Source organism: Bactrocera oleae, chromosome 2 (genome assembly GCF_042242935.1).
Source record: "Bactrocera oleae isolate idBacOlea1 chromosome 2, idBacOlea1, whole genome shotgun sequence".
NCBI classification, from domain to species: Eukaryota; Metazoa; Arthropoda; class Insecta; order Diptera; family Tephritidae; genus Bactrocera; species Bactrocera oleae.
Genome location: NC_091536.1, coordinates 59,243,271 through 59,262,890, shown reverse-complemented (window position 1 = coordinate 59,262,890; position 19,620 = coordinate 59,243,271). Strand labels below are relative to the sequence as shown.

Below are 19,620 nucleotides of genomic sequence, written 5' to 3'. Positions count from 1 at the left end.
GTTATTAGATCTTAAACTTTTGTCCAGCTTGTTTATAGCCTTTTTCCATTATTTATTTTAATAGTATTTTTCTTTGTTGTTCGAATTGCCGGTCTGCGGAGTTGAGCGTTTTGCGCTTGGCGCTCGAATGCCTGCTAATAATTTATTCATAATAACCCACAATTGGTTATTTATTTAAATAAGTTTTTTATCGTGCTATTGGTATTGGTGTTTGTTATGCATAGGAATGTAAGCAAGCTTCTCCATTGCCCTTGCTGCTTGTTGTTTATGTTGTTTTGCATATATTCATCGGAAAAGAATTTCTGTTTATTAATATTTCTTTATCATTATAAAAATATTCGATACAATATTAAATTTCGTTCTCTAAAAATTCTTCCAAAATTTTTTTAACCAAAATGTGACAGATATTTGATTTTTTCGCACAGAACAAGTAGAGAGAAGAATTCGTATTGTTTTAAAGAAAAATACTTTATTTTCGCAAAACTCGCTGTAATTATTCTAGACAAATATATGTATGTACCTAAAATTATTTTTTTATTTTATACAATCCGCAATTACTTTCCAGCGATTATTGTCTTGAGGGGTTGAGGTTTGAAAAGCGTAATTTATGCAACTTTGCTTTCGGGTGTAATAATTTGTTGCACGGTAAATATGTCGTATCTAATCTCGCGCGGTAGCCAGACTTGACTATACTCAAATATTGAAGAACGATTTGATCACGTTCTTCCTTTGATATCTTTACAAAAATAACTATCTCGATCATTTGGTGGTTTTTACGATGGTTTCATCTACTGGATTCATCGTCTTTAGTGATATTATAGTCTGATAGATTGAATTTAGCACATTTTTTACAAAATGTTGCTTCGCCTTTGAGCCCGGTTAACACTCATCCCTTTACTTTTTATAAATTTTTTTCAACTTATTAAAACATGCGATACTCAACAATTGTTTTATATCACGAACCAATTGTCCGACACAATTTGTTTTTTTGAAGATTTTCCCTTACTATAAAGTACATACATATAAACATGCTCCCTCATATTGCAACGATAGCGATTTGCACTATTTGAGTTTATTATATTATATGATTATATTATATTAATAAATTAAATTTATAAGCAGAACTTCAAGTGAGCAAAGTTACCTATTTTTACCATCAGACATACAGGGTGATGCAGAAATTGAATATAATAAAAACCAGTAAACCTTCGGGCGACTGTTCGTTGTATTGTGGTGCAAGCGACGTGTCTCTTCGATTACAATGGCGCCTAATTGCTGACTCTGACAACATTAACACAAACAGCTTCAATTAGTTTATTTTGTCCTTGATGTATATTGAAGATCAGCTGAATTGATAAACTTCCAATTTCCGGGCGTTGTTTTGTTGCGATGTGAATTATAATACAAGTCGGACTGAATTGGCGTTTCAAAAACATATCTAACCAACTCAATTGGTTTGTAATTGTCAAAGTTAAAATAACCAAGTAAGAAAGGACTAAGTTCAGGTGTAACCGAACGATTTATACTCTCACAAGGTAAAATTATGTACGCGACTTTTATATGCATATATTTAAAGTTACTGCATCCATTATTTACAACCGCAGGCAAGAAGATACACTATTATATAAAAAGAGATTCTTTATGAATTTTATGAAGATTTCTTACATATTGATTGATAGATGCGGTATAAAGTCAACCGGAAGATCGAAAATATTTATAATAGGTAAGTATAGGGGCTAATGGAAGTATTGATAATACTTCCTTTCGGCACAAGGGCATGCTGTCATCACAGAAATATTTTTCCCGAAATATCTTAAGGCCACTATTTGTGCAAAGTTTTATTCTGATAACTTCTTGATGTTTTATTTGTATATTGTAAAGCGAAAGAATCAGATGGAACTAAAAAATGTGTTATATGGGAGATAGGCGTGGTTGTCAACCGATTTCGTCCATTTTCACAGTGTATGAAATGAATGATTGAATAACCTCACACACCAAATCGGTTAAGTATTTCCTGAGATATAGGATTTCAACTAAAAGTTGGCAGTGTCACTCTAATTGTATTTTGAATATCTCTATTTGACCATTTGTGTATGCTCTAATAACTTTATAAGACAGTAAAAAATGTTCCTTATCATCGAACATTCATATGCATTTGTTTGCGATTTTTTTCAACGTAATATCAAACTATGTTAGGCACAAACTTTTTCAGTTTAGAACTAAGGATAGTCGGGAGAGTAGAATCACTTTTGAGAAGCAACTCTGGTATATTTTTATGGAACTCTGGCGACACACTTGTAGGACTTCGCTATACAAAATATACCAGCTGCTTGTTTGTATCGAAATAGGAACACGTGACTTCACGGGTATATGTATAACTGCTGTATTGTTGAATTCAAAGATTCGCAATTTGACTTTAATCAATGTTTTGCCTAACTTTATTAGCCATTGCAAGGTGGTTAAAAAATTAATAGCACTGCTTATCCGTGGTATTAGTGTCGTACCCTCACCAGTTGTGTATTTGTCTACAACAACTTTAAGACTAAAGGTTAAGATACACTTATTAAAACAGACAATAAGCCCATTACCACTTTCCTTATGCTGTTCGCCTTAAAATATGCAATGTTATTAATCGAAAATCCCTCAATACCGTTAATCACACATCGAACGCGTCATATTAATTGGCTTAAACGTACCGTATTTTTACATATAGCTTCGATTCGCAATAAATGCCTTACAAAACTGCGTTTGTACTTTATTATGAAATTTGTTGCTATACAAGTATCTTAACCATTTTCACGCTGAGTATCAACTGATGTACTCGTATTTACACATTCACTTATATACGCATTGGCCAACAAGTGACACATTCTATTCATTAACAACCTCACGAATATATTTACAGTGCATATATACTCTTGTCCACAATGAGCGATCAACAAGATACTTATTACGACGCTGACAAAGATATAAGAAATGTTGGTAAGCTGGTAGTGTTTGGTGGATGGAGAAAGAAGTGATATTCATACAACATAAAAGCCGTTTTTGGATACGAATGTAATAACGTAATTAATTTTCCTCACTGTAAAACAGTGATCGGCAGTACTGTTACCGTTTTGGTCCATTTGGACCAAATATGATCCATTTCTTTTCTCTTGCGTCATTGGTCCAACACTTTGTGAAATGGTCCATTTTAAATTGTAATGTAATGTAAATTGTCCCATTGTCCAATATATGAATGGGGTTTTTCATTATCGCCACAATCATATTCAGTGGCTGCGCTGCTATTATCCAATCTGGGAAGACTACACAGCTATGTAACTCCCAGTTCACACACGGACTCTTTTGTCACCCAAACCGGTTTTTTGTTAGCCAGAGGACGACGAAGAAAGGCAAACGGACCGTGCCGCTCGTGCTCGGGTAGCATGCTTTGTGTTCTTGTTCGTAGCAGTTCTCTGCTACGCAATTCAGCATTCATTTTGAAATTCTTTTCATGGTTGCAATAGCGCTTGGTTTTAATTTATATATACGACATGTTAGGAAATTTGAATTCCACAATCTATTTTTTGCATGTAATATGCAAATATGTATCATACTTGTATGCATAGAATAATAGAACTATTTTGAAAAATTGGAAATAAGGATAAGATTAAGATACTCACAAATATATATTTGATAAATTATTAATAACATTTAGCGGTATTAAATGTAATAATATATACGTAAGTTAATACTTATAAAAATGGAATTACTTTTTTACATTTACTACAAAAATGTTAAGAGCGAAGAAAATGTGCGTGGAAAGAAAATAATAACGATTTTATATGCCCTTTAATATGGAGTGGGAATGAGATTTTTCTATGTAGAACATTTAAATAGAGATGTAATTTGTTTGATATATCAGTGCTTAATTGTTCATAATTTAAAATACAATTACTTATATTTTTCATAAGTAATTTTTTTTTTACAATACTATTTAGATTATAAATAATTCAGTTCTTAGTTGGAACAGAGCCTTTAGAATATATTTTGCACACCGTTTTCATACAAAAACGATTTAAAGGAAACCAGCGGTGGTCCTAATTACACTTGAACTGAAAAAGGTGAGGTTCAGTAAAACGTACCACTGGGACTGTTGAGTCGCTCTCCACACGCATACATTCTCAAAAAATAAAATTTTTAAGTAGGTAAGAATGCCGAACAAAAACAAACATAGTGCGTATGTAAGAGAACTAATCTGTGGCGCGGCGGTAGCCAGCTCCCGGCCGTCAAATATCATAAACTGTGGAGTTTGCTTCTCACTTGGATTGACAGTGAGGCTGAAAAGTTGCAATTGGCGATTTACTTAAAGTGATTAGGAGGTTCCTAATTTGAACTTGTAAATAATGTAGGTCTGTGTACGTAGATGTGAATTTAGCTGGCGCCAAAACTGTCAAAATTAATTTCTCAACGCTGGAACTATAGATAATCAATTAATTGGTAAAATACACAATACATACACTAGGCAGAAAAAGTGTGCGTACAGGGTACCAACAAAAATAAATCGTTGGAAAAAATAATTTTATGTACTTTTTATTAAAACCAATTTATTTGATGAAATCCATTGGAAAAAGTCTGCGTACAGGGTACATAAGTCGAGCAAAGATATTCTTAGTCCGAATTATTCTTAAAAACTTCCGCTAGGGGTTTTGACATGAAGTAGACAAGTTCAGAGGTTTCTTTCGAAGGGATGTCGGCCCATTCCTCGTTCAGCACATCCTTGAGCATATCCTTTAAGGCAATTGAGCGTGGTAATTCTGGTGGTGTTTGAAGCTGCTTAGGAACGCTGTAGAGTAACCAAAGCTTAACTATGTCTATGCTGTATGCTTCGGGTCGTTATCTTGTAGAATAACAGTTGCTTCCAAGACATAATTCTTCCGCTCTTTGTTACAAGTTAATTTTTTAGATATTAAGGTATGCATATTTGTCCATGGTGGGCTCTATAACTTCCATTCATCCCACACCATTACTAGCTATACACCTCCATATCAATACTTCTTCACCATCGTGCTTGACAGTATGCATCAAGATTTCCTTATCGAGTGCCTTGCTCGTTTTTCGCCATAAAATCTTTCGGCCTTTGATTCCAAGGACCCAAAACTTCTTTTCATCGGACAAAATAATCTTCTATCAAAACTCCTGCTCTTTCGCGAAAGCATTCTGCACTTGTCTATTGACTGACGATATGAATGACTTTCTGTGTGCGATTTGACCATTAAATCGTTTTTTTTTTAATTTTGCGAATCGTGTGAGTGCAGCGGGATTTCTCAAAATTTTGAGCGATTTCGGTTGCAGTAAGTCGGGGGCTGTGCTTCATATTTTCTGTCAGAAGATTACGTGTTTCACGCTATGCTAGTATTTTTGGCCGAGATATAAAAAAGCTGGTATGTTTGTAATTTTTATTATTCTTTTTATGGAAGAATGTGTTCTTCCAACAGAACACATTCTTCCAACAATTCCTTTCCAATTTACTGCGATATGACAATTTTGTGTAAATATATCGATGTATATCGATAAAACTTTGGTATCAGATTTTCACTGCTTTAAATTCTATGGGATTATTATAGGATGGATAGACTAGTAATAAAGCACTTAATGGGGTTTTAACCCATAGTTTAGTATATGATATTTTTAACTAAATAAAATAAGACATAAGCGTGTACGCAGACTTTTTCTGCCGAGTGTACGTATGTATGCAGGTGCACAGTCTTTCCTGATAATACTTTGATTTTTAATGCATCATTTGCAACCCTGGTTGTAAGTTGTATAAATCCTGGCTAGTTTGATGCTCCAATGACAATGTTTATTAGCAGAAGTAAAATGATATATTATTTATATGTACATGATATTATATCGTATTATATTACAATACATATGTTGGTTATATCGTATTCCATACAAAGAAAACCTTTAACTTCGGCTACACCGAAGCTACGATAAAAAGCATAAAAGGGTATCTTGATATGATATCTTTATTTTAAACGATAAGTTGGAATGGCAATAAAAAGGTTTCCATACAAGGACTTGAGTTGGGCAGTCACTGTGTATAGCAGCTATATTGTATAGTGGTCTGTTCTGAAGAATTTGTTCAAAGGTTATAGCCTTGGATAATAATGTATGGCAAATTTCCTGAAGATATCTTACTAAAGAAACATTTTTTCCATACAGGGACTTTAGTTTGATGGACTGGTTCCGATATCGGCGGTTCCGACAAACGAACAGCTTTTTGAAGAGAAAAGGATGTGTGCAAAATTTCAGAGCGATATCTCAAAAACTGAGGGACAACGTGGAAAACTTAATATACCCTGTTCAGGATACCCTGTTCAGGATATAAAAACAATATAATAGTCGAAATTAATAAATTAAGTAGGAAATGTAATTTCTTTACACTCGTACAATCATTCTCTTTATAGAGTTTTTATTTTCACCTGACAGTTTTAAAATTTGGACTGCGCCTATGAGTCAGTTTTAAGACTTCAGGACGACTATTTGAAATTTGTTTAAAGTGTTAAAACAATAAAAATAACATTTGGACTATCGATAAACTAAGTTGTCAGCACCGTATATACTTGTAGTATCGTATCATATCAAATAGTATCATACAGATCTTGGATATATTAAAATTGTTATCATTTGAAATATTTGAAAAAATTAAATGTTTCTTGAAATACTCACAAAACTGAGAAAACTTCCTAGATGGATACACTAAACGAATATTAACAGAAGAAGTAGGGTTATTTAGATGAAATCACAGCAAACTGCTTACATTTAAGAGAAATCGGAGAATACGCCAGAAATAATATTCGTTGCAAACTATCGGTTGAAGAAGCTAAATGTTATCCGATCGAAAATATTATATATATCGTAGAAAATGTTTTTGGGGTTATATTATATTTTACTCCAACTTTAAAAAACGTTATTTCATTATAAGATGAGAATACCGTTAAGTGATTTATCCATGGAAAAAGTCATGTGGGCAAGTCTGGTATGATTTAAATATAGATTGAACAACTGTAATGTTACTGTCATATCTACGTGAGCTTAAATACGACTGGGTGTAGAATGCAGTAACAACAAATTCAAAGACCAAGATTTGTTTTATCTTACTTAAGTATTTGGTTTCCTAATTATGTTTTGAATTGTGTGTTAATTTCGTTTGCGTAAACTATCACTAAACTCATGGTAGTGGATTCTGTGTTGTGGCATTTACATTTTCCATGCAATTGACTTGAGAAATCGCATAGAGGTTCTCTTGACAATAATCAATTTCCGTAACACCGATTCTTGGTAATTATTTGTTTATATTATGTATGCATGTATGAGAATGTCAACAATCAAATTAAGCACTTGTATCACAAAGTCAGTTTCTTCTCATATATTTTAAGCACTTTTATTTTTAGATTTTGAGCTCAAAAGATTTAATCTCTGTACACATTCACATAGTTTTTCGCGAATATACTTATATTTCGTATTATTCACATATACACATAAGTATGTATATATTTATGACAATTTTTGAGATATTTTTGTTTTTATAAATGTTTTGATATTTTACTTCATGTTTGGCAGCAAAGGTACTTGTTTATTGTGGCTTTGGTTAAGAAAATTGCCCATGTTTTACTTGCTGAAATAGTATTACGAGCATTTGGCACAAGTCTTTGGTTTTGTTTCTTGAAGCAATGGAAATGAGCTTCGATTGGCGACTAGTGCACTTGTAATTCTGCCTTTGTGCTTGTGACGATGACTATTTACTTTGCGAAAAATCAATATATGATTGTTGGATGGTCAACTCAGAGCGCAATTTCCTAATTGCTAAGTAAACATTCTGAGAAGCTAACAGCTGTTCACTCTCCACCTGAAGTTCGTGTGCTGTTCGCTCTTTCTCAACTCTATGTTTGGTTTTGCAACGAACGTCTGACTTGAGAAACATTGAAATGTGGCAAATGCTGTAGGATTGAGGTAAGTCCAAAGGCTTCCACGTGTAAATTCAAAACCATTTTATCATTTTAATATCATATTATTAAATCATATTGCACTCAAGAGTGTATGTAATTATTGACTTTTCGTAATTTCTTAAAGGAAGTGTAATTTACAACCTCTATTTAATAAACAGTCGGTGTCTGATAATTCCGCAGAGAGATTGAGACGGACGAGGGAGAAAAGTTTAACTTTTAACTTTCAAATTATAAAATATATTTTGTACTCATGTCAGGTGAGGCTCTCGACCTGATTGTTCTAAAATATGTCGATTATGTTAAAATTGTATAAGCGATAATTACAATTCTGTAGTTACTCTCTTACAAACTTTCAATAATATATGGGATTTTTTTCTAACCGTTAATTGGTAGAAAGTTTTGTCTTTATTTGGAAATGCAAGAAAACAGTCGTTGGATTACACACTTTTGCCGCAAGGACAAATATCCCTTTAATCGACATTCACATACACATCGACATATATCGAAGGAATATAAGATCCGCTTTTTGCCCATTTACCCTTCCGGCTGACTTTATACCACAAATATGTAAGATATCAGTCATCATCTAACCGACTTTCCACCTGTCTTTAAACCGTTTAGGTTGGGTGATATTTTAATAACTTTCAGTGGACAAGCTTTCTTAAAAATTAGCGCTGAAAATGAAACGAATTGGTTTAGACCTTGGTTTAGACCTCATAATCTATTCCTCTGGTTGACGATTTCCACATAAACTCAATGTAGGAAATTTGGCCTTTTCTGTTAAGTTTATGTCAGATATATCTTATTTAAGGATGATTTTATAATAATTTTCGCTGACGGGAAGAAAAATTAAATTATTAATGTAATTGAATTTACTTATGACCAATAACTTAAGTTATTAAGATACGAATTTGATTGTAAACCATTCAGTTTCATCGAACAATGAATGTTGAATTATTTCGCAACATTTTTATACTCTTGCACATGTTACGGACAAGTTCATAGGTGGGCATAATCGGACCACTGCCCACAAATTAATCTATCATTAATCGAAAACCTATAAATTGCCATAACTAAACCGCAAATTGGGATAGAAAACCATAATTTGGTACAACGAATCGCAATGATGAGAGGCATCTGTGGTTTGAACATTTTTTTATAGTCCCGCCCCCTAATAGGTTTAATGTATATATCTCTTAAAGTATTCAAAGCTATATCACCCAAATTTGCACAGGACACATCATTTCGACAATTCTTGCCACAGCATGAAAATAATGAAATCGGATGATAATCACGCCCACTCCCCATTTAACTGTTCTGTTAATAACTACTAAAACTGCGATAAATCAATAACGAAATGCCTCAAAGACATTAAATTTTACATTCGAGATGATACAAAAGGGCTTTATAGGAGCAGGTGTCCGAATTGGATTATGGGAGTGGCACCGCCCATATTTAGGTGAAACCACATGTCTCCGAACCTACTCCATCAATTTCAACCAAATTTGGTATATAAGATTATTTTGACATTCCCATGTTACAGTGGGAAAATGGACGAAATCGGTCAGTAACCCTTACGCTTATTTCCCATATAACACAAAGTTAAATTTCATCTGATTTTTACACTTTCCAGTATACAAGTCAAGATAAGGTATTCCATCTCAGGTCTAAAAATTGTCAAAATAGGATCATAAATATTCAAGCCCCAGATACCGGAAATGTGGATCCCAGACCCTAAGGCTGACTTTTTGCCGAAAATTTCGGTCAATCTGTGAGATACATAATGTTTTTTTAATAATAGTATACCCTCGTGTCAAAAATTCCTTCCAGTCGACTTTATATCACATATATCGGCCAACTAACAGTTTATCTTTGTGCTTAAAATGGATCTAATGGGGCGAAATCAAGATTTTTCCACATGGACTAAAAATCTTACCGTGGCCGCCAACTGCCGGGATGCTCTCTTTTTCTAAGTGGGTAGCCACGGCGTTTAGCAACATTCAAAAAGCACATTTGTTCACTCTGTAGCTTGATACAAGCTTTTAACGGTGATTTTCAACATCAATACTGAATCTTTTTTTCACGTGCTACAGAATACGACTAGTAAAAATATATTTTTGCATTAAATCGAAATTAAAATGAATAATCCCATTTGGGGTTTTGCGCCTTTACCGAAATAAAAACTGATGTCTTTGCTGATGTCCATCTTTAACGAGTGCTCCAATAAAGTCAAGCAATACTTTTCTATGTTTTAGTATATAACGTAACCTGATCGCACTTATACAGTACCTACTAAAACCATACATTGCCAAATAGCTTTTTACTCGCCCTTATACTTACTTATAATCAGGCACACCTAGTGGATTTGAACGATAACATAAAAACTTCCTACCACTTGCTTCTTCTGCATTCAGTTCACTTTCTATAAAAAATCGTTGCAAATGTATAACGCACTTATTTTTATATACTTTTTTTGATTAGTTTTATTTTTCGGATATTTTGAAGCTTTCATTCATTCAACGAGAACGAAAACGAACAAATTTCTCATTTTTGAATTCATTTTAATTTCCACCTTCACTCGGAGCCCCGAACCTGCCTGAGTATAATTCCAAATTTGATTGTAATCCATTCACGATTTCGTCGAACAATGAAGTTGAACCTTTTCGCTACATTTCTTAGTTTAGGACTTTACTCCGAAAACGTAACACGTAATTTTGATATACATACATATGTATATAATATATACATATTGATATAGTAAGGTAAAAATGTACGTTAAAAGAGGCGATGTTACCACTTAAGTGTATATGAAATGGGACTCTCGAAAATCTCAAAAAAAATGTTGTACAATATTATCTTTACGTCCCCTAGACTATTTTCTCCACCCTAGTCTTCGGGTTAGCGTGAGTGATTATGAACGATATAGGTTCGCTATCAGATCACTGAAACGTATACATAAGGCAAACTTTCGTTGGGACAAACGTGAAACTTATATTTCTGGGAGAAATATATACATATTTAATATAAGAAATTCAATGCTTTTTCCAATTGGCAAACTTGGAAGAAATTTGTCGAAGTTAAAACACTTTTTTCTGTTTTTGCCTGATTTTGGGCGCAAAAACGCGCAAACCTTGCAATATTTGAAAAGTAGTTCCCCGAAAAATTACACCAAAACCATTGTAAGTTATTTATGTTAAATATGTTATTATGTTTTATTATATTTGTGGATTTTTTGAATTTTATAGGATGTAGTAGAAAGAGATTGCGTGAAGTGCACTAAAGCTATCACTTTGGAATAATCCGTTTGACTAAAAGCTGTTCGACAATTAATAAATTTTTTTTTTTTTTACACGAGTCATCATCTCTTTGTACCTTTCTAATAGAAATCGTTAATTTTTGCTATACCGCACATTTTTTGTTTGAATATGCAAATTTTCATATCCGCAGTTTTTAGCAGTTACTTACAACGACATCAGTCAGCATAAAATCAGCAGTGCAAACTGTGCAGTGTTGCCAGAATTTACTGCATTTCCGAAAAAGGCCTTTTATTCAAATTGTTCGATTAATGCCAAAAATTTGTTTAATAAATATACAAGTACATAGAAACACAACTCATATGATAATAAAAAAAGAATTAAATTCAAGAGATTTTATCAATTCAAAATTTTAAGAGTTTTAATTATATATAATACTATAGGAATATAAATGAGCTAATTAAATATTTTTTAGCGAGGAATTAATAAATTACGGGTTTCATATGCACGTCATTACAAATAATTATTAGGTATTTAGAAATTAATTCAACACAAGTTAAAAGTAAGAGCAAATTTTTGAACAAACATTAATTATATCATACTATGCAATTAATGCGTGTATCTAATATTTTTCTTTCAATTTCAGTTTGAGGTCGGAGAATACTGTGGGCTAGCCGGACTGTTGGGATTTATAGGTGACATTGGAGATTCGCTGGAGCTATGAACGGGACTCGATAGCGAGGATGAGTAAAAACTAGGGCTATGTGGGGAGTAAACCACATTTGAATGAGTAGCGGTGGAATAATTGGGACTGGCTGGACTACTTGGTGAATAACGGTTGGAATTCGGTGAATGTTTTGGTGACGTTGGTGAGTAAGTGATCGAGGAGCTACTAGGGTAGCGTGGACTCTGCATAGATGCTGAGTATTGTTGTTGTGGCGAAGGTGGTAAAATAAAATGCATTTGCGGTGATGCGATTGTGGGGGAATAGTTGATTTTTGGACTTAGTGGCGAGTATTGTGGTGAATTAGTAGTAAACGAAGGACTGATTTGTGTATAGCTGGGGCTCAAAGGATTATAGCTAAGAGTGGAAGGCGAATAATGGGGTGTTTGCATAACACAATTCGGGCTTGACGGTGAGTAATGAGCGTAGATGGGACTTGTGGGTGAGTATGTTGCACTACTGGATGGGGTGCCATTACTTTCGGCATAGAAATACGGAGTAGATCTATATTTTTTGGGTTTTGTACGTTTAGAACAACTATCGGATGCTGTAGACATTTTATCGGTTAGAGAATCTGGTGTGTTCAGCGGTGAGGAAGGTGAATATAACGAATCATTATTACTAGTCGGTGAGCTCGGTGAAAAACTGTTACAGCACCGGTTTGAACTCATTATGGTGGGCGAATAGGATGGTGAAGTGGGCGAATAGTTATTAGTTTGCGGTGAATATCCGGGTGAGGTCGGTGAATAACGCGAAGAACCGGTGACGCTGTTGTAAGACATTGTTGAACTATCTGGTGAATAAAATGTGATGTTGCTGTTTGAAGGTGATTGTGGTGAATGAACTTGTAGATATCGTTGATAATGTGGTGAAAATTCCGGTGAACTGGGTGAGTACTTAGAAGACTGCATAATAGTGGTTAGTAAATCATTGCTGCATGACAAATGGCTACAGCTACCGGAAATATTTGCACTTCGAAATGCTTTTTGGTCATTTATTGGCGAAATGGGCGAGTAGTATGAAGCGCCACCATAGTATGATTTGAGCGATGTAGTTGATGGCGAAGAATAGGGTGAGCTACAAAATTCATCTGCTGTCATTGTAGGCGAACTCATATTCGACAAAGGCGAGAAACAAACAGAACGCGCAGATTGTGGTGTTAGACCATCGCCTAGACCCGGTGAGTACTCAATCATGCCACTGCGTCCACTTCCTGGAAAAATATTCGGCGTAAACAACGAACCATAAAATAAGGCGTTCTTGTTGTTTATAGAATCTACTTCCATAGCGAGTTTGCATTTAGATGCATCAAGTATCATGTCAAAGCAACCGGTGCCGATGTGCGGCATTTGACCCATTATAATGTTTTCCGAAACGCCACGCATAGCGTCCCGTTCACCGTGTGCTGCAGCATCCAACAGCACATCCACCGTCTCCTCGAAAGAGCAACGCATCAATGGGCTGGTTTGTTGACGGTTGATGCCATGGCGTGAGATTGCCATCAGATGACCCTTGGCCGTCATAATGTCACAGAGTAGCGCCAAGTGGCGATAGTTAACGTACAAACCTAACGGATCATTAATTTTTAAGCAAAATACACATTTTCGGATTTATATTGGTACCAACCGTAGAACTGCAAGACATTATTCATCTCTTTCTCAATCGATTTTCGCACCGCCTCAATGCCCAACACTGTAAACATTTCGCATATATCATTGCTAAAGGTGCGCCTTTGGTCGACGTTCCGCTCGCTGAGCACGCGCATTAACGCTGTTCCATCGGTTTCTAGCAGCCATTCAGCCACGGATTTGAATTCACCCGTTTCTGTGATATAGATGCGCTTCTTACTCGTAACCTGTGGCAGGTGCATATACACTTTGGAGATAGATTCTATACCCTGCAGTGTCATGTCGGACAACATGTTGCTCTCGATGCAGCGCAAAAACATGTTGTCATCTAAGCGAGTAAGCGATGCCTCCTCCTCGGCCAAGTCGTCAGCTTGAAATTTGCTCTCCGAGTTAGGAGTGTTCATAATGCGTATGCGCATTATTAGACGTGGTGCATTGTCATCATTAAAAATGCACTTCAAGTCGTCGCCGAAAGAGGCAGCGATGCGCTCGGCGATGTGCTCCATGGTGAGTTTCTTCTCGGTCATGTGCTTTCGATCGAGTTCTATGCGTAGGAGCCATGGTGAAATTTCGTCTATAAGAAGAGTTTAAAAATTTTTTCATTTACAAATAATTTTGTAAGGAGCTCCGAGTCAATTGAAATCATACTTCACTGACCAAATGATGTTAAGCTTAAAAATTAATTGTATATGTATTTTAAAATGAGTTTAAATAAGTAAGTTAACTTCGTCTGCACCGAAGCTATAATACCCTTTTACAGACACATTTTTAAGGCATTTCAGGGTATAAAATATATTCTGATTTTGATTGGTCAGTTTGAAAGGCAGCTATAAGAAATAGTAGTCCAATCTGAACAATATGTTCGGAGATTGTTCCGATGGCTTGGATAACAATCTATGGCAAATTTCGTGAAGATAACTGCTTAAATAAAAGAGATTTCTATAAAAGGACTTGAGTTTGATCGGTCAGTTTGTATGGCAACTATATGCTATAGCGGTCCGATGTCAGTGGTTCCGGGTCAAGGGGAAGCTTGTTTGTGAGAAACTAGTTTGCGTATATACAGGATAGACGGACATGGCTAAATCGAGTCAGACTAGACTAGACAAATACTTATTCAAATAACTTACTTGGATCAAAATCAGGAATTTCATAGTAAATATTAACAAATTCTTGATCTTCCCCCACGACAGTTCGCATTGGATCTGGGTCATAGTAGATAGCGGTATTAGCCGTAACTTTTTTAAGCGTAGTATGTTCCAAGCGGCACAGCACATCTTTGGCCTTCTCTACATCACGTGCGGGTTTACCGGTTAAGAAGACAGTCAACGAAGGTGAGCGTGGGCGTTTAGACACGTTGATGATCTCTTTCAAGCGTGGCACACCCAAAGTAACATTTTTCGCCGAAACACCGGCGAAGTGAAAAGTATTTAGCGTCATTTGTGTCGCTGGTTCGCCTAACGATTGGGCAGATAGTGCGCCAACCATTTCGCCAGGACAGATTTGTGAGAGTTGAAAACGAGTAGCGATTTCGCCAAGCAACATTTCGAATGATTCGGGTGTTAAATGATGGCTTTCGGCTACCACTTTGGAGCAAAGGGTTGAGCGTACTAAGCACTGAAAGAGGAAGGTGGCATTGTCATTGGCCTGCTGCGAAATGTAATCGGTTCCTGCCACAATGACGCATTGTTTGAGCAACTCACGTACACCTGGAGGACCGAAATTTCATAAATTATTATGAAACAGTTTTTTTTAGTCAGAACTATACCTTTTACAACGTCTAAAGGATTGAGAGCAGTGGTAGAACGCTTGTCCACATGGAATATTTTCTGTACATTCCAAATCATACGCTGCAAATTGCATGGCAACACCACCTTCGAATCACCGGTTGGGAAAATTTGTCGTAAAGCTTCACGATCCCGACACAATTGCTCCCACTCAACCTCCAATTGTGCAATGATCTCCGTAGATTCGGTGATATCACGAACGGTCTCTTCGTTGAAATATTTTCGCAAATTGCGTGTCTGAGTGATGTCGAATTTGAATTGCTTTTCGAATGCCTTGTTCGAAAGCTGTATGGTGGGCAGCGTTTGGAATTCAACCGACTCACCACAGAGGCCGTCTTCGCCGTAACGTAGCTGTATAATTTGACTCTCAGCATTGCGCACTGTGCCATCGTACTGAACCATCACCGATTCCATGGCTTTGATTAAACGCCGCTGTATGTAACCCGTTTCTGCAGTCTTTACGGCTGTATCGATAAGTCCTTCACGTCCACCCATTGCATGAAAGTAGAACTCACTTGGTGTTAGGCCTGCTAGGTATGAATTCTCGACAAAGCCGCGCGCCTCTGGACCATAATCGTCCTTGATAAAGTGTGGCATTGTACGTTTACGAAAACCGTATGGTATACGTTTACCTTCGACGTTCTGCTGCCCAACGCAGGCAATTACTTGGGATATGTTGATGTTAGAACCCTTGGAACCAGCGATTACCATGGCCTGGAAAATACATAACGTTCATTAATTATTTCACAATTATACCTGCTTTCGTTACCTTCAAGTTGTTGTATTCCGTAAGCGATTTCTTTGCAGAGCCACCCGTCTTATCGCGCGCATCATTCAAAATGCGATTGACTTGATTTTCGAATGTTTGACGCAGCGTGTTGCCTGGTGTTGGCTCCAATTGCATGTGATGTGCCTTCTGTATGACTAACATTACATCATTCTTCGCCTTGGCAATGGCGTTTTGTATCTCCTTGTAGGTGGCCGGATCGGCAATGGTGTCGCCAATTCCAATACTGTGACCTTCGAGTAAAAGCCAAGCGTTGACAACCTTCTGTATATTTGCATAGAATTCACCAGCGATTTGATGACCGAGCTCGATGTAAGCAATGTGCAGGAGGGATCCAGCGGTGGCACCCAGTGTGCGTTTACAAAGAATACCCATAATTAATTCACTATATTCGACAATTACCTGTGATGATTTAATTAATAAATCGTTTTAAATATTTTTTTTACGTTCTCCCAACTTCTGTATTCATTATTATAATTATTTGAAAATTCTATATTGGCCTAATCTCTTAAGCCGCACACCTAGTGTGAAATTGGAAATAAAAATCGATTTTTTCCTATTACGATAGGTTATACCTTTAGGAAAAGCATACTAAAACTAAATTAAAAATAAATCGATATCTCAAAGAGTTTTAGAGTTACAGCCTTCTAAAGTGTAGCAACTAAGTTCAATTAGTTCCGTCGATTTATCTTTAAGAACGTTTTTATCGAAACATCATTTTTAAAATTTGTTTGAGGGATTAAGCTTTGGGCAAAATTCAACTTATTTAGTCTTAAATGGCATTTTGTCAATTTATGATTTTTTTTCCGACCGTCGGCCACTTTACAGAGAACATCTTCTAGTAGAGAATTTTTCCGGTTTCATTCACGGAGAAGGCCGGAATCACTGAAGCAGTGAAGGTTCTTTTTTTAGCGCCGTTGCAGATCGCATGTAACACGAAAATTCTTGGATTTTTTACTTAAAAAATTACTGTTGTAAAATTTTTAAATTATGTATAAATATATTAAATTTTAAAACCATAATTGAAAACAGTTGATATTGGGTTTTTTAATTTTCAAAAAAAATTAAGAATATTTCCTTGAAATTATCTACATACATGCAAGAAGAAATATGCAAGAGACCTTACTACAAGATACTTCTAATCACATAAGCATTTGAAGGGCTATTAATGTTTCTGATAAAGAGTGTCTCTAACGTACATTTACCAGCAACCCCTAACTTAACATGAAGTCTTAGTTTACAAATTAATGATATAATATGTTCCATAAGATATTATGAGATAAAATGGGAGATAACATACATATTCTTACAATTAGGAGAAAGGGGAAAATTTAAAATCTTGGTGTTTGCTGATTCCGTCCGTAAATAAGTGGAAAAGTCTTAGTGTGTTAAAAAATAAAACAATAAAAAATATACAAGTTCATAAATGGCTCTATCTTTCAAATGACCAAAATTGTATTACATTTGTACGTACTTTGGTATCACCCGGCGAAATCCAACGATATTGACTATCATCTTCTTCATCAGGATGCGTTGAATGAGTGCGTATCATATTTAAATTTCCCGGTATAATTAAAGAAAAAAGCTGCTTGCCCGACCACAAAAGTGTGGGTTTCAAAATACACGGCTTCGGCATCACACCATCCCAGCACGGCATATGCATCAGCAAATTCATGAATTGCTCGTGTGTTATGAAGACATCGCGTTTGGTCATCTTGCACACGCCCGTCAAGCAGTCCTGGACAATCCCCATAACCGGCTTATTGGTTTGCGGTGTGACAATTTGTCGTGGTGTCAGATGGAGATTTTCAATTTCGGCGCGTGTCTCCATGCTCTGAGGTACATGTAAATTCATTTCATCACCATCGAAATCTGCATTGTATGGCGAGGTACAAGAAAGGTTCATCCGGAATGTGGACCAAGGCAGCACTTTGACACGATGACCCATCATCGACATTTTGTGCAGCGTTGGCTGACGATTAAATATCACCAAATCGTTATCGCGTAAATGGCGTTCGACCTTGTAGCCAAACTCTAAATGTAAATCACTGGGTTTTGGGTGGAAACGCAAGTCAATGCGATCGCCATTGCTACGTATTATATACTTAGCGCCGGGAAATTGTGTATTGCCGCGTTGAACAAGGGTTTGCATAAGCTGGTTTTAAATGATATACATTTACATATATATTGTATAATAAGCAGATATATCTATTAATTTAGTGTTTACCTCAATGTTGAATGGTGTCACTACCTCGGGATACGTCAGATTTTGCGCAACAGACCTTGGCACACCCACTTGATCGATATTTAAATTCGGATCCGGCGTAATTACGGTACGTGCTGAAAAGTCTACACGCTTCCCCATTAAGTTGCCTCGTATACGTCCTTCTTTACCCTTTAGACGTGCTTTGATGCTCTTCAAAGGACGGCCTGACTTCTGTAGAGCACGTGGTAGGCCGGGCATTTCATTGTCGATAACTGTGACTACATGAAATTGCAACAGGGCGGAACACTCCCTTATTAAGTGGTCTGCGGCGCCTGTTTCAATGCACTTCTTTAGCTCATTGTTCGCTTTAATAATATCTGCTAATTTGTGTGTAAGGTCGTCGTGCGAACGTGAGCTGCCATACATCAGAACGGATGGTCGCACAGAAAGTGGTGGTACTGGTAGTACTGAGATGAGCAACCAATCAGGTCGGCAATGTTTCGGATCCATACCTAAATAAATGCAATCTTCGTCGGAGATATTTCGAAAAATTTCTAATACTCGCTCCGCTGTCAATATTATTTGTCGTTCTTGGCGATATTCAGTTAAACGTTGCCAAGTGGCAAACAACTCCAATTTGTGCCGTGTAATGCGCGGCTGATGATGCCCGCAGCCCCCATGATCCGAGATATTTCGTTCGTTGTTGCGTGTGATAGAAATGTCAATATTTTCGCCACCTTCGCATATTGTTTTAGATTTGCACAATTCACGCATGAGGCTTAAGCGCATGCGTGGACGTGCTTTGGTGCGATTAAGCATTTCCTTCACCTAATGAATAGCATGCTTTTGTTCAAGTGCGCCAAGAGATTGGAATGTTTCGTTGTATACATACCTTTGCATTTGTTGGTGACACCAATAGTTTGGAACAAGAAAAACACACACAACGCAATATTTTAATTGTTTTTAAAAGGAACCCAATGTGAAATACTGGTAAGCTTAATTCAATGTGACCAAAATGGCCGGGACAGTCGACGATATTACCAGCACATGTAAGGCAACGTGACTCTCGATCCAAAACTCCTTGGCGAGGATCCATTAAACCACCTAAAGCCGGTTTACCATCTTCCACGATAACTGCACGTGTGATACCACCTTCTGTTACCGATAATCGTTTGACTTCATCCGGGGAGAGTACACCGAATTGTATGGCCTTCACCTGTCGCGCAACACAGCCAACATTCAT

General features: G+C 36.3%; 2 protein-coding genes and 1 long non-coding RNA gene across 11 annotated transcripts in view; 1 reads left to right on the top strand and 2 right to left on the bottom strand.

Annotated features, from left to right (window-relative positions):
- The window catches only part of LOC106618966 (2,3-bisphosphoglycerate-dependent phosphoglycerate mutase), a 17,599-nt gene extending 9,915 nt beyond the window's left edge, over window positions 1–7,684 (bottom strand). Inside the window, exon 1 of one of the 7 annotated variants that reach the window (XM_014236911.3) lies at window positions 7,595–7,684. In XM_014236911.3, coding sequence (XP_014092386.2) covers window positions 7,595–7,653 — 59 coding nt within the window. In that variant the 5' untranslated portion in view covers window positions 7,654–7,684. Of the gene's footprint in view, window positions 1–1,144; window positions 1,589–2,588; window positions 2,820–6,714; window positions 6,735–7,146; window positions 7,336–7,594 lie in introns of those variants that run through there. The other 6 variants (XM_014236909.3, XM_014236912.3, XM_036378451.2 and 3 more) reach the window with 6 other exon arrangements.
- LOC118683909 (uncharacterized) lies at window positions 7,239–12,027 on the top strand. 3 transcript variants are annotated; one of them, XR_011394782.1, is made up of 3 exons: window positions 7,239–7,326; window positions 7,609–7,998; window positions 8,119–8,380. It is a non-coding gene; the product is annotated as an uncharacterized lncRNA (long non-coding RNA). The 3 variants fall into 3 exon arrangements; XR_011394781.1 differs by lacking the exons at window positions 7,239–7,326; window positions 8,119–8,380 and adding exons at window positions 7,440–7,530; window positions 11,895–12,027; XR_004979729.2 differs by lacking the exon at window positions 7,239–7,326 and adding an exon at window positions 7,440–7,530.
- LOC106618984 (DNA-directed RNA polymerase II subunit RPB1) lies at window positions 11,729–19,620 on the bottom strand. The gene is made up of 8 exons (XM_014236944.3): window positions 19,270–19,620; window positions 18,399–19,205; window positions 17,646–18,326; window positions 16,154–16,573; window positions 15,366–16,098; window positions 14,728–15,306; window positions 13,599–14,174; window positions 11,729–13,539 (listed from the first exon to the last, which is right to left on the bottom strand). Exons 1-8 carry the CDS (start codon window positions 19,618–19,620, stop codon window positions 11,891–11,893), a joined length of 5,796 nt encoding a protein of 1,931 aa, XP_014092419.1. The 3' UTR covers window positions 11,729–11,890.